This window comes from Hippopotamus amphibius, chromosome 1, assembly GCF_030028045.1.
Source record: "Hippopotamus amphibius kiboko isolate mHipAmp2 chromosome 1, mHipAmp2.hap2, whole genome shotgun sequence".
Lineage (NCBI taxonomy): Eukaryota > Metazoa > Chordata > Mammalia > Artiodactyla > Hippopotamidae > Hippopotamus > Hippopotamus amphibius.
In genome coordinates, this window is record NC_080186.1 from 4,509,869 (window position 1) to 4,524,075 (window position 14,207).

Genomic DNA, 14,207 nt, shown 5'->3' on the forward strand with positions numbered 1-14,207 from the left:
AGGCCGCCCAGGCCCGCAGACGCCCCGCCCCCGCCGGCGCGCGAGCGGAGGGGGCGGGGCGGGCACCGCGCGGGCAGCAGCGCCGCCTTTGGGCGGCCGGCGGGAGGCGCCGACCTCGCTCCGGCTCCGCCCCAGCGCCCCGGGGGCGGTGCCGAGGGGGCGGTGCCAGACGCCCCGCCTTTCCCCGGAGGGCGTGGGCGGCGCCTGGGACCCGGAGCTCCACCCCGTCCAAAGCCAGGTGCCAGTGGAATAATGACTCGACCCATTCTGGGAGGGGGAAAGGAGACCCATTTCCAGGAGCATTCGTTCTCAGATAAAAAGCAGATTTATCAAGCCCCAGACTCCTCTCCAGGTTCGCGCAGCGATGTTTCAGCAGGAGGAGCTGGCTTTCAAGGACGCGGGCGGAACAGATGCTCACTTGACCCGGAGGCTCTGCTCGTGGGAACGCCTTCCTTCCTTCCATTCCGTCTTCCGTGTTCAGTGCGGGTTTTAGGGACAGTCGTCCACAGCCGTGTGCGTGAGGGCAAGGTGTTCATAAACACCCCACGGCCGACCGAGCGCTCCTGGGCGGCTGCAGCCCGCACAGTGCTGAGGAACCCGGGGAGGGGCCCAGAGGCGTCGGGGGCCCCGGGCCCTTCCCTGCGGGGACATGACCCTTGGGAACAGACACGGGCCGTGCGGTGGTTCCGGTCCAGGTGCGGCTGCCTTAGTCCTCCCTACAGCCCACGGGCAAGCGGGGTGCCTGTGTGTCCCTTCACATAATCGATACGGTACCACCTCTCATGGAAATACAAAATAAACACATCTGATGTCTGGATTTTTTTCCTGCTTCCTAATTTGTAGACTCCCGGGGAAATATTTGTTTGCAGCCTCTTTTAAATCTGGTTTCTCAAGCAGTTTATCCATCGGTATCAATTCTGTGAGCTGTAAAAGAAAAGACCAGCTCAGTGCATCTAAAGGCAACTGTTTCCACGCCCTCTTTCCACTCAGGGGGTTCGGCCATCGCCAGACCAGAGGCTGCCTGGCTTGCAGCTGAGCAGAGCACGCACTTCCGAGAATCACCTGGTTCAGGAACACAAATGAGCAGCTGGGTCTGCTCCACATGCAGCCACCGGAGCTGCATTTCCAGGCAGAGCTCACTCCGATTCCACCTGGGAAGGGGCTGACCCCTCCCTCAGGGTGTCACTTCCCAGCTCCGGGCAGGTCGCGGCGCCCAAGCCTGCTGCTCCCCGGCAGAGGACAGAGGAGGGCGGCTGTCGCCCCCCACTCTGAGCTCCCCGAGGGCTTCCGCGGTCCAGGCACAGGGTGGGTGACAGCCGGGCCAGCAGCTACTCACACTGCTTTGGTATCCGGAGCGCCTCGCTGTCGAGCGCCATCACCTGGTGCAGGACGCCTCGGAACTGGTAAAGCACTTTCAGGTTCTTCTCTTCACCCACACACGGGTCATAGAACCCGGGCAGCCCAGCCTGTAACAGACACAGATTCTCACTTGAGACTGTGGTTTAGAGCCCAGGGGTACTGCCGCCGCCTGGAGGAGCAGCGTGGAAGGGCCTGGACTTTCCCTCGGGAGCTGCCCAGAGAAGAATACAGAGAAAAGAAATGAGAATTTCAGAAAGCTGCCTATTTAGCCCTAGACTCCCCGCTCAATACAGGCCTCTTCCACCTCACTAAAAGCACCTCTGTCTGCACAGAAGCCCCGCCGAGGAGGCGACCAGCAGCCTGCTCAGGGACGAGGGCTCCCGGCCTGAGCTCCTCTGTGCTTTGACTCGCCTCCATCACCCATAGCCTGCACCCCACTGTGAGCCTCAAACGTGCCACAGGCGACCTCCCACTCCTCTGCAACCAGGCAAGGAACAAGCAGCATGTGAGCTCCGGGAGCAGGACCTATGCTTTGTTTGCTGGTGTACCTGGCACATACTAGGTGCTCAATTAATGCCTGGCAATGAGTGGATGAAGGAGACAGCTCCAGTGTGGCTGTAACTTGGGCACTGGGCAGCATGCAAGGGTCCGCTGCAGCAAAATGGCCACTTTGAGGGGTGCCACCCGTCCCTCCTCCCCAGACGCCCCTCCTTTCTGAACCCTGGGGCCCCCAAGTGCCCACCTTGGAGGCCTCGGTGAGGATGAGCTTGGAGTCCTTCACCAGGCACTGCAGGGGCACCGTCACGTCGATCACCTTCACCTTCTCGCTCTTCTTGCTCTTGTCGTTCACGAACTTCCCGTACCAGGCATTGACAATGATGAGCCCTGAGGACGGGCTTGGTCAGGGCGGCGTGGCCTCGGTGGGCGCCCCCACCCCCCAGCCACGCGCTCCTGTGAGACCCCAGCGCCCACCCTGTCCCCAGAGAGGCCAGGCCTTCTCACCCATTCTGGACTCTTCGGCCTCGATTATTCTTCGGACAGATTCCTGCATCAGCCGGACCTGCAAAGGACAAAGGTTGCTGTCAGGCCCTCCCTGGGCTCCGCGGCTGTGTGCCTGGCGCCTGGTAGCCCTGCCCCGTCCACTTCTCCTGGACATCACTGCCATCGCAGGTCACGGAAAAACAATCCACTCACAGGGAAGAAAGAGGACAATACCCACCACTCTAAAAAAAACCCTGTTATGTCTTTGGAGGGTGACTGAATTGACTCTTTAGGACAGGGACTGATGCTCCCAGCGCTGCATCCCACAGGCAACATAAAGACCAAATGACCAAGGAAGTTGCTGGGGAAGAAAAGCCTGAGACCTGAGGCCCCTGAGACCAGTATACAGGGTATGAAGCATTTCCCCCACAGTCCTGGATTGACAAACATGGACTTGAAAAGAGGAGAGCTTGCGTGTGCTCCGCACGACGGGCAGGAACAGTCACAGATGCCCCCAGAGCAGAGGACCCACAGGGTGGCGGTGATGCAGCACTTACAGCGGATTCTGCCTCTTGTTTCTTCTGTAGGATGTCGGTGGCCGTGCTTTCCCTTTGCTTCTCCAGTTCCCTAATGCAAGGAAAACAGAAGCCACATGTGAGCAGTGCGGTGTTTCCGGCAGGGAGGCAACCGAGCCCCTGGTTGGAACTGTGCCCGGCAAACAGTCTGTGATCTTACTGTGCTCCTAGTTCTAGAACTTTAAACAATATTTCCAACACAAGCTCAAGCAAATCTGTTCGTCTCAGGCCCGTGCGGCTTTCCTGTTGTCCCCAGACAGCTCCCCCTGACCTCCTTGGCAGAGCGCACAGGAAACCAACCACTGTGGGAGCAGGGCTCCGCGTGGCAAGAATCTCTGGAGAGGGGCTCGGGGAGAAGGTGAGAATCACAGGAGATGCCACCATGACCCTTCTGGCAGGGACACTGCAAACTACCCTAGATACACGCATGTACTTTCCCGGGGAGCACACGCCAGTCCTGTCAGATGTGCCCCAGCAATCCACTCTCTGCTCCAAGCCTTCAGCCTCCTGGGGAATCAGGACCCTGAGCTCTGAGTCAAAGGCTAAAGAGGCCCCAAGAGGAGACTCCTGCCTTTCTCCCAGACTCTCGAAGCTCAATGATTTATTAGGTTAGATCATTATAAAGTAACGAATCTAAACCACCTCTCAGATTTAATGTTATGCTAATGGGTTATCTGTAAGAAACTGCAAAATAAATGATATCTCGATGACTTTTAAGACTACAGTTATCACATGCCTTATATTGATATGTAAGAACTCAGAACCCAATCTTCTCGAATTCAGTGCCAGGAAAAGGAATGGTTAGAATGAGAAAAAGGAAAGCTTTTCATTTCTATGGCCATGGTTTATAGTCCCAACAGTTTTGTAAACGCGAATTCTTTCTGAAAGTAGGAAATGTGGGTCAACAGTAGCACTACTGTGCACCGAGGCTAAGCCCTAGCTAACGGTTACTGAGGACCACACACCACGGGAAGCACTTCACATGCGTGAATTTATGTCATTTCCCTAACAGCCCGGTGGGGGAGGCTCTATCATCCCCATGTTACAGACGAGGAAGCTTAGCAGAGTGGTTCAGCCGTGCCCGCACGACCTGCTGGGAACTCACTTCTCCTTCTGAGCCCTGAGGTAGGGTTTGATGACCAGGCGATGCAGAGCGAAGTAGAGCACGAGGGGCCCCACGGTGGCGTAGAACACTGCGCTGGGGAGCAGCTGGTCCGTCAGGTGAATGGGGAAGAAGTAGGTCTGACTGGCCCTGTTCAACCTGAAAACAGAACAAAGCCCACACGAGTCAGGTTCCCAGGGAAGGGATGGGGTCTCAGCCCCAGGAAGAGAACCTCTCGCTCCATGGGGCTCCGGTGAGGAGGAACAGAGTCTGCTCGCTTCACAGCCCAGTCCCCTTAGCGCTTCCCCATCCCACGGTTCAGCCGCTGGATCTGATGTAAATGACGGAAGAAAGGTCTCACTACCTGCTGACCGCAAGCAACAGACTAACCCCCCCCCCCCCCCCACCACCAGAGTAACCGCGGCCCGAGGGGACAGGTGTGGCCGCTCCTCCAGGGGTCCTTCCAGCCTTCAGTGATGGCTGAGCAGTCACCCCATAGACATCAGCCATAAACCCTGGATCACACGTAACAAACACTTGCACGGACTACAAAGCAACTGAAGGCAGAAAAACGGATGGCACTGGTGGGTTTCCTGACTTTTGTTTTAAAAACAGCTTCTGGCCTGAGGGCAGTTCTCAGTCTGTACCATATGGATGATTAAAACTGGAAAGAAATCTGCAGTCCTATTGGCTTGAAGAATCAGAGCTCAGAGTTTGGGGCAACCACTGCAGTTGGGAAGGAGGGGTCCCCCACAAGGAAAGCCCCAAGTGGGGAGTCCCAGGCTGTATGTATACACGTGCACAGCTCTTCAGCTGGCCCCTGGTCTATCAGTGGCCTGGCTGAAGGTAAAATAAATGTGCTGTGTTTTGGCCGCTGCCACACAGGTGAGTCCGAGTTTGCAGCTTGACCTCAGCCAAGTTAACAACCTTCTAAAAGGAAACAAAAATTAACACTTGGGAAAACATAACAGAAAACAGAATTTCTACAATGTTGTTTGCAACACCCAGAATATAACACCAACTACTCTACACATCCAGACACAGAGAGAGAAAGACATAACGCGCAGACACCGATCGCAGGTGACCCAGATGTTGGAACCAGCAGATAAGGGTTTAAAAAAAATTTTTTTTCTTCTTTTAGTTTTTTTTTTAATTTATTGGCTGTGTTGGGTCTTTGTTGCTGTGCGTGGGCTTTCTCTAGCTGTGATGAGTGGGGGCTACTCTTCGTTGTGGTGTGCGGGCTTCTCATTACAGTGACTTCTCTTGTTGAGGAGCACAGGCTCTAGGGAGCACAAGCTTCAGCAGTTGTGGCTCTCGGGCTCTAGAGCACAGGCTCAGTAGTTGTGGCGCACAGGCTTAATTGCTCCGAGGCATGTGGGATCTTCCCGGACCAGGGATTGAACCCGTGTCCCCTGCATTGGCAGGCGGATTCTTAACCACTGTGCCACCAAGGAAGTCCCCAGATAAGGATTTTAAAGCAACTATTTTAGCTCTGCTTCAAGACATAAGATATTCCCTGATGGTTTAACAGCAGATTGAAGATGAGAGCAGAGTCAGTGAATTTACAGATTAACAGAAATGATCCAATATGAAGCACAAAGAGAAGAAGGATTGAAAACAAACGGGCAGAGCCACAGAAATATGTGAGGCGACATCCAGAGGTTTGGCACATGAGTAAATTAGGGCCTCAGAGAGGAGAGAATGGGGCAGGGGTAAATATTTAAAGAATTAATAGCCTAAAAGTTGCAAACTTGATAACTTTACATAAATACATACATAAATTTACAGACGCAAGAAATTCAGCAGACCACAAGCAGCATAAATACAGCAACACCACATGTAGCCACACTGCTCTCACCTGCACTGCGAAACAGAAGCAAAAAAGCCGAGCAGCCAGGAGACAAAGAAACAAAAAACCCCCAAACCCCACACACAGTACATGATTCAAATGACCAATGACCTGTCAGAAACAAAGGGAGCCAGAAGACAGCACAACACCTTGAGCGCGCTAAGAACTCTGTCAACCCTGAATTCTACACCCAGTGATGAGACCCTTCAGTAATGAAAGCAACTCCAGAACTGGTGAGTAACACCCAAGATTAAAACGAGAACTCAAACAACCCAATAATAAAACAGACAACGGATCTGAACAACGACATCACTAAAAAAAAAGATATGGATGTCAAATAAGCACATGAAAAGATGCTCAGTATCTTAGACATGAGGGAAATGCAAATCAAGAATGCAACAGGATACACCTATACACCTGCTAAAACAGTCCACATTCAAAAAACAAAACAAACAAACAAAAACAATGACCCTACCAAGGGACGGGGAGGATGTGGAGCAACTGGAACTCTCACAGCTGCTGGTGGCAAGGTAAGGCGAAGCCGCTACTTTGGAAAACAGCTTGGTACTTTCTTTATAAAGCTCATAAATCAATGAGATAGAAAACAGATAAATAATAAAGAAAATGAAGAAAACCAGAAGCTGGTTCTTTGACTAGTGGAGTGCCTTAGCCAGACTGATTAAGAAAAAGGTAGAAAGAACACAAATTAGCAACACTGTGAATGAAGAGATCACCTATAAATAACTACTGATATGAAAAAGACAAGGGGATATTAAGAGCAACTTTATGTTAACAAATTTGACACAGATGAAATGGACAAATTGAAAAAGGAACAAAGCTGAAAGAAGATGAAACAGAGAGTAAATTCCAAGAGTTCTCATCAGAAGGAAAAAAAATTTTTTTTTCTATTTCTTTAATTTTGCATCTATATGAGATGGTGGAAGTTCACTAAATGTACTGTGATAATCACACCATGATGTACGTAAGTCACACCCTTGCGCTGTGCACCTTACACGAACACAGTGCTGTTTGTCAATTACCTATCAATAAACCTGGAAGGGAGGGAAAAAAGGGATGAAACAGAAAATGGGAAAAGCCCTATCTTTATAAAACAAATTGAATTATCAAAAATGTTCCTACAAAGAAAATTCAGGCTCAGTTGATTTCACTGCTAAATTCTATGAAATACAGAGGAAAAATAACCTCCCTACACAAATTCTTTCGAAACCAGAGGAAGGAGCAATTCCTAACTCATTTCATCAGGCTGCCAACGCAGTCCAAAACCTGACGCGTATATAATAAAGAGAAAGTGATGACCACCGTCCCTTAAAGATACAGACTCAGAAATTCTTAGTAAGACACCAGCAACTCAAATCAAGCAATATATGAAAAGCCTTATATGTCATGATCCCGTGGATGTTTCCTCAGGAACATAGGGTTGGTTGAACGCTCAGAAATTATGGTGATTCATCAAATAAAAAGAACATAAAAGTTAGCAAAGTAAGATCACGTGCTATTTCTGAATTGAGGTGCCTTCCAGCAAAACTTTGGTTTATTTACCAATACAACTTGGACAACTCAGCCTGTTGATAACAGGAGACTTGGCTGAAGTGAAAATGTTTCTTTTCAAAGAGGCAGGGTTACATCCTTGGGAGGAGAATTCAATTCACATCATGTCATGTCACATCCGCAGTGGAGAAGTGTTAAAACCAGAAACAGAGTCACGGAGAACTGTGCCTCATCAGTGGTCCCAACGTGGGGGGTTGGGGAGGAGAAGGGATGGGAATGCAGGGACTCCGACAGCTGCCCGGGCCCTTTATTAAATCTTGGGAGTCCTCACATCTCCTCTGAGAGCAGAGGTGCCTGACGCCAGCTCTGGCGTGGTAACCTGCTCCGGCCTCAGCTCCTCTCGCTCTCCGAGTCCCCCTTTAGTGCCAGGCTGTGTTCTAGGTGGCAGGAGCACAGAGAATAAGGAAACGGACTAAGTTAAAGCACTTCTGATGTGGGGCACCGGAGGATGGGTGGCTGTCAGATGGAGATGGCTGCCGTGGAGACAATGAACAGCAGGAAGGGGAAGTTGGACTGTCTGGTTTTTCTAGGGTCAGGAGGTGACATGTGCGCAGAGACAGGAGGGAGCTGAAGGGACCAGCTGTGTGGTTCCCGGGGGCTGAGGAACAGCAGATGCTGCGCCCAGGAGCAGAAATGGACGCGCTGCGTCCTGGAGCAGCCAGTGTGGCTGGAGGGGGTGAGCAGAGGGCAGAGAGGACAGCGGGGCCGGATCAGGGAGGGTCGTGACTGGCTTTTGCCCTGAGTTGAGGGGTTGCTGAGGGATTTAAGCAGAAGGCTGACGTGCACTGGCTTACGTTTTAAAAGGCTGTCTGTGTGGAGAGCAGCCTCTCAAGGGTGAAGGAGATCAGTCAGGAGGACACTAGTAATTCAGACGTGGAACGGCAGCTGAGAGGTTATGAGAAACGGTCAGATTGAGGATGTGCTTTCAGAGGACGCCGAGAGGATTCTGAGACAGTCAGTTGGGTGCACGGGGAAAGGGTGATGGAGGAGAGCTCCAGGGTCTGGGGCAGAACCAATGGAAGGACAGAGCACTCAGCACTCAGATGGGAGACTCCAGACGGGGCAGGCGTGGAAGGGCATGTGTGACTGTGGGCGGGGACCGGGAGGGGAGGTGTGACATAGAGATGCTGCGAGGTGTCCGAGGAGAGATTTGGGAAAGGTCGCGGGATCTACCGGCTGGAGGTCTCGGGGAGGGCCAAACAGGAGCTAGAACTGTGAGGACCCGGAGCCCGCCGCTACTGCAGCCAGGAGGCCGAATCAGACAGCCCAGGGTGAGTTTAGGCAGACAAGGGCCCGATGGTGGGGTCTCCATTTAGAGGCCACCAGCCAGTCACGTGAAACCAGAAGCCACTCAGCCAGACGGCGGGGGGGAAGGGTGTGGGTGCAGGCGGAAGGATGCCCTGGAGAGAACCCCATGCTGCCACGCCGATGCCCACGCGGGATGCGCACACGGCGAGCCGGGCGGGGGAGCGGGCCAGCTGTGGCGGTGGGCGGGCCGGCCGCAGCGAGAGAGGCAGGGCGGAAGGCGGGCCGGGGCGCGGGGGTGTCCTCTGGGCAGACTCAGCCCTCACTGGCTGGACGCCGGGCTTCTGGACTCCTCCACATACGACACACCCCAGAGAGACGCGCGCCTCTAAGAACAGAATCACAGACACAGTCTCTTTCTTCCCTAACGCAGGTGCAGCCCGGGTGAGGTGCAAGGTGCTGGAAAGATTTCAATTCAACGTACTTGACTTTGAGAGAAACGCCCTGGGGGACGCCCACGCTGACAGCCGCGCCTAGGACGCTGTGCCTGGAGATCTTCCTCTCCGCTCCGTACTCCACCACCGTCCCGAAAAAGCCTGCCCTGCAGGGAGCGGACCAGTGAGCGCGCAAGGGCCCCCGTCCCCCGACGTGCCCGGTCACCACAGGCCACTGTCGCCCAGGGCTCTTGTCCTCCCCCCACCCACAGAGAGAACCTTCACGATGACACCCTCGCTCCTCAAGGACGGAATCGCAGGTGCCTGACTGCAACTGGCGCCACCGCCAGAAACCCCCACCCGGACCCGGCGCGCTCCCGCGGCAGCCAGGCCCGGACTTACTTAAGGGATCCTTTCACCCGAGTCTGATCGTCATCCTGGAACTTGTGCTGATAGCTGATCAGAGCGAAGGAGTGAGGGATTCCAAGCTGGGGAGGCACAGAGGGAGGAACGAAGGCAGGTGGGTGGAGGTGAGCAGGTCGCCCTGTCTCACAAAGTGTGAAAATCTGCCAGTGGTCAATATTTAAAAACTGGGAGACTTCCCATGAAAATGAAACCCATGCACACACAGCCTGCGTTCTAACGGGGGCACGCGGCCGCTGGCTCCCTGTACCCCTGCTAGGCCACCGTGGCACCCGAGCACATGGCTCTGCTTTGGGGTCACTTACCGACCGGGGCTCTCCCACCTGGATTCTGTGGGCTCCTCCCACCAGAAGTGTGGAAAAGGCCTCTGCTTTAGGGTAGCGGGAACACAGCTCCCCTGGGAGCCTGAGAACACTGGGTGTGGGTGCACAGGACCTACCCCTGGACCCCGCAGGTGCCGGATTTGGGGGTGGTGGTGGTGGAGGGGCGGTCAGGGACCCACGGAGGGGCTGGCGGAGGCCCCCCTGGAGCCGTCCAAACCTGCAGGGCCACAGTGAAGTGGCTGGTCTTGGTGTCCCGGACGATGCTGGTGTTCATGGCGGACTGGATACCCCAGCGCCACTGCAGGTAGCCCACCGTGTTCTTGTCCAGGTTCCGGGCCAGGACGGTGGTGAGGCCTGGACGGATGCCACGGGACGAAAACTGCAGAGCACAGTTTGTCGTCACAAAGCTGGGGGACACACAGAGAGAAAGGGTCCTGAGGACAGTGGGCCGGCAGGTGTGCTCGGCCCCACCCTCCCCGCCAGCCCACACCCTGCTTGCCATCACTCCCACGGCTCCCTGCCTGCGCCCCGCAAGAAAAGCAGGAGATCAGGCCCCTCTCCACGATCCAGGGACGTGTTAATGCCCGAGGCAGCTCCTGTCTGTGCTGCTAAACCAGCAGAGCCAATCCTGCTGCAAGTCAGAACCACCCACGGAAGTTCTCAAGCCTGGCTGCACATGGCAAATCTGAAAACACGGATGGTTGACTCCCGCCTGCCCCCAGGGGTGCTGATTTATAGACCTGGTGTGGGACAAGCTGGCCAGGTGATGCTCACGTGCAGCCTGGTGGAGAACCCCCTACCCAGGGCCCACCCCAGACCATAGAAGTCAGGCTTCTTGGGTGGGGCACAGGCATCAGTTTAGTTTTCAAAGATGCCATTCCATCCTGATGTGTACCCACGGCTGCAAAGCACTGACTGAAAGCTACTTAAAAAGCTAGTAAACCAGCCCCCTGAAAGGCCTGTGAAGTTTGTTTCCAAGGGAGTCAGCCCCATCTTCTGGTTAAAAAGGGGTACTTCATTTCAACAACAAAGGAATTCACAGCACTTCACTCAGGCTGCTCCAGTGAACAGCCGTCAGTCTCTAGATGCCTGTTTAGTTTCTCTCTCTCCTTCCTAAGCGCTGGAGACCTCGCTGTGCCCCTAAAATACATGTGGTAACTCTGATGACATTTACTCCTGTGCTCACAAACCTCTTCCCAAGACCAGACGAATGAGGAATGAACTCCCGGCTCTCCACAGGGCCCCCACCCAACCTGCCCCCATTTATCGGACATGCCAGCCACACCGACAGCAGCCACTTTCTTCCGCTCTAGCCCACTGGGGTCATTCAGAGGGGGGCAAGCACTGAGAGGAGAGAGAAATGTCAACCCTGAGATGTTACACAGTGACATTTTAAAGAATCAAAAATAAAGAATGAGATCTCTGTTCAATCGAAGCAACATGATTTCGTGTTTTTATGGAGCGTGTCCTAGAGAGACAGACAGACTTGGGACAGAGCAGCAAGGCAGGCACTGCCCCGGGAGACCGAGAACTTCCCACCGGCTGCCTGCCTTCCTCAGGACTTGTCCCACACCCACCAACTGACCTTCTGATCACCAGTCTGGACTTGCAAGTAACCTGACCCTGTGACTAAGGCACCCTGAAGAGCAGACACATACGTTAGTAAGCTGGGAGTCTTTTTATAAACCTGCATTCTCAAGTCTGATAAACCAGGTACCATGATTAAATTCAATTTCCAGACCTGCAAAAGCTGATGACCAGCCACACTGAGACCCAGGTGACCACTCAACAGACACTTTGAAGCTCAACCAGAACAAAACGGCCCACAGATTCTCCTCAATGAGTGTCTCCTAAACGTATCTCATCTTCAGAATGACCTGGGGTGCCTGATAAAACTAGAGATTCCAGGCCCCCCTCAGAGGACCTGGAGGCGGGGCAGGAACCTGTGCTTTTAGCAGCATCGGGGGTGACAACCCTAAGCAGACAAGGTTAGGACAATGCTGATTTGTATGTACTGCCCACCTGACGTGCTGGTTAAAAGTCTAAATCCTTGTCCCCGTCCCAGACCTGCTGGGTCCGAGTTCTAGAGCAGAGGCCTGAGAAGCTGTGCTCTAACCAGCACGTGGGTGACCCTGCGTCGGGGTGTCTAGTCTACCCCGTGCTCTCAGCCTCCGCTTTGTCACCACCTTTCAAGAAGCCACACCCTCTTTCTCTCACGACACTTCCCCGCACACTTGCCTTTACCAGCGGACTGAGGGCAGGGCCTGGTCTTGCCCTGCAGAACCCCCAGGGATGCAGACGCACATCCAACTGGAGGTGAAACACCTTTCTTTTCAAACATGTGCTCCGTTCCAGGACTCCTTCAGCTGTATTTCATCCCCCAGAGGAAAGAGGTTTTTACCTTCCACCCAATTCTTTTATCTGAGCTCACACAGGTACCCCCCCCATGGGGAATAAAGACACCTCTGTTCTAGAAGGGACAATCCTAGTGGTGTGACATCACTACCAAAGCAAAGACGAAGGAGAACAGAGGTGGTGGGGTTTAAAGCTCTGGCATAACACAAATCTACCTGATAATCAGGCTGCCTCCCTGCTTAATAAAGCTCCTTTCCAAACCTAAAGCGCACTCTCTGCGACAAAGAAACGACCCACAAATCCATAAATATCTTGGACCCTGACCCACGTCCCTGTGAAGGCGCTTTCCCTCCAGCGCATCACGGGTCTCCCCGCCCACGGTGACCAGGCAGGGCAGCAGCCGCCCCCACCCCAATCCAGCGCGCCCGGCCACAAGCACACTGCCGAGGCTCCAGGCCAGCGCTGCAGGGGCCGCCCGCAGTGACCGTGCAGGATGCCCGCGGTAACTCCACATGATTCTGACAGAAAGAACACATAGGTTCTGGTCTCCCAAATCCACAGACTCCACCAAAGGGCATTTCTCTCTTTATATTTACCATCTTGGTGTGAGATTACGGAACAGCTTTAGGCCAAATAAAGGCCCCTGCAGATCCCCAGCTCCAAATTCTAACTGTTCAAAAAAAAAAAAAGAAAAAGAAAACGTATTAATGATGTTTTATCTCATAGCTGTAACCCAGGTCTCAGGTAAGCACCTCTGGTTATAATTTCTTCACTTAATTCAAAGCCAACGGCCCGTGCCAGGGCTCTAAAAGCAGGGGCGGGAAGATTCTTAATATCTCATCTTAACCTTTGAGACGACGGTTCCCGCAGATCCAGAGGGGGCAGTTTCAGTGAGGCATGGGCCCCTCCAAAGAGAACGCGCTGGCCCTGCCCCATCTCCCCTGCGCAGCCCATCGGCTCAGCGCCTGCTGCAGTCAGGGCGCCCTGCCCTGCAGCGCTGGCTCCGGTGCATTTCCCTCTGCTCTGCTTCCCCATCTGCAGGTCTCGCAGGTGACTGTTTATGGCTCTCAGGGGTCTGATAGTAAACCCACCAGCAGTTCTGCACTCGCAGCCTTGAAGTCCAGCCGGTTCTGGCTGCCTCATTACTAGTCTGGGTGACTTTCAAGGCAGCTCTTCAATGTGAATCTGATGTAGCTCAATTTGATCGGCAGAACTGGCTGTTCAATGACTGCCAAGCAGTGGACCAGAGCACCGAGACAGAGGCACCCGGCTTCCACATCGTGCAGGAGATGGGAACAGCTTACAGGGTTTTGTTTAAGGGAACAAAGACGCTGAATTTCTAAGGGCTGGATTTCCGGAAGTCAGCATCTCAGGGGAAATCCTGTTGTTCTATCCTAACTGAGCTGCCTGGCAGACTGAGAGGATTCCTCACGTGTGAGACATAGTCTTCTCTTGCGGACAGCCATGCAGGTTTGACAGCTGGCACCCTGTTACACGATGTGCCCAACCGCGGTCACCTGGAGGGTGGGCTTCGCAGTGGACAACATGAGCCTGCCCGCCCGCATTCTTACCTCTCCCCAGCCCTTAGCGGAAGTGACTCGTCTGAGCGCGAAGTTAATGGAGCCCCCTCCATTTCCGTTCTGGGTTGAGAGGCTTCCAGAGAGGATGGCTGTGTCTGAAGCTGTCAGAGGCGCCTAGGAAATGATATTTGCTGGTAATAAATTAATCAAAGCAATAAGAAGCACCAGGCACAGCAGCCTGATGAATACGCCCTAAGTGCAAGGCCAGAAGTACAGGTGAGCCCACAGTTCCAGCGTGCAGGGACACAGAACTGCCTCACCTGCCTCACTTCTCTCTCACTTTACCATCCAAACTACGTGTGGTCACCAAGGTCAGGTTTTGCAAAGGCTTTAATGGGCAAATTTTAAAAACCCAGGGGAGGGACTTCCCTGGTGGCACAGTGGTTAAGACTCTGCACTCCCAATGCAGGGG

At 53.8% G+C, this 14,207-nt stretch overlaps 1 protein-coding gene across 2 annotated transcripts in view; it reads right to left on the bottom strand.

The window, feature by feature from the left end:
• Nucleotides 1-208: 208 nt before the first annotated feature.
• The window catches only part of DNAJC11 (DnaJ heat shock protein family (Hsp40) member C11), a 67,678-nt gene continuing 53,679 nt past the window's right edge, over nt 209-14,207 (bottom strand). The window contains exons 6-16 of one of the 2 annotated variants that reach the window (XM_057695024.1): nt 13,787-13,909; nt 12,812-12,885; nt 10,078-10,267; nt 9,517-9,602; nt 9,165-9,281; nt 4,021-4,176; nt 2,898-2,967; nt 2,362-2,419; nt 2,102-2,244; nt 1,337-1,466; nt 209-924 (exon numbers count right to left, since the gene is read on the bottom strand). In XM_057695024.1, the coding sequence (XP_057551007.1) occupies nt 899-924; nt 1,337-1,466; nt 2,102-2,244; nt 2,362-2,419; nt 2,898-2,967; nt 4,021-4,176; nt 9,165-9,281; nt 9,517-9,602; nt 10,078-10,267; nt 12,812-12,885; nt 13,787-13,909 (1,173 nt within the window). In that variant the 3' untranslated portion in view covers nt 209-898. The remainder of the gene's footprint in view (nt 925-1,336; nt 1,467-2,101; nt 2,245-2,361; nt 2,420-2,897; nt 2,968-4,020; nt 4,177-9,164; nt 9,282-9,516; nt 9,603-10,077; nt 10,268-12,811; nt 12,886-13,786; nt 13,910-14,207) is intronic. The other variant, XM_057695018.1, reaches the window with a different exon arrangement.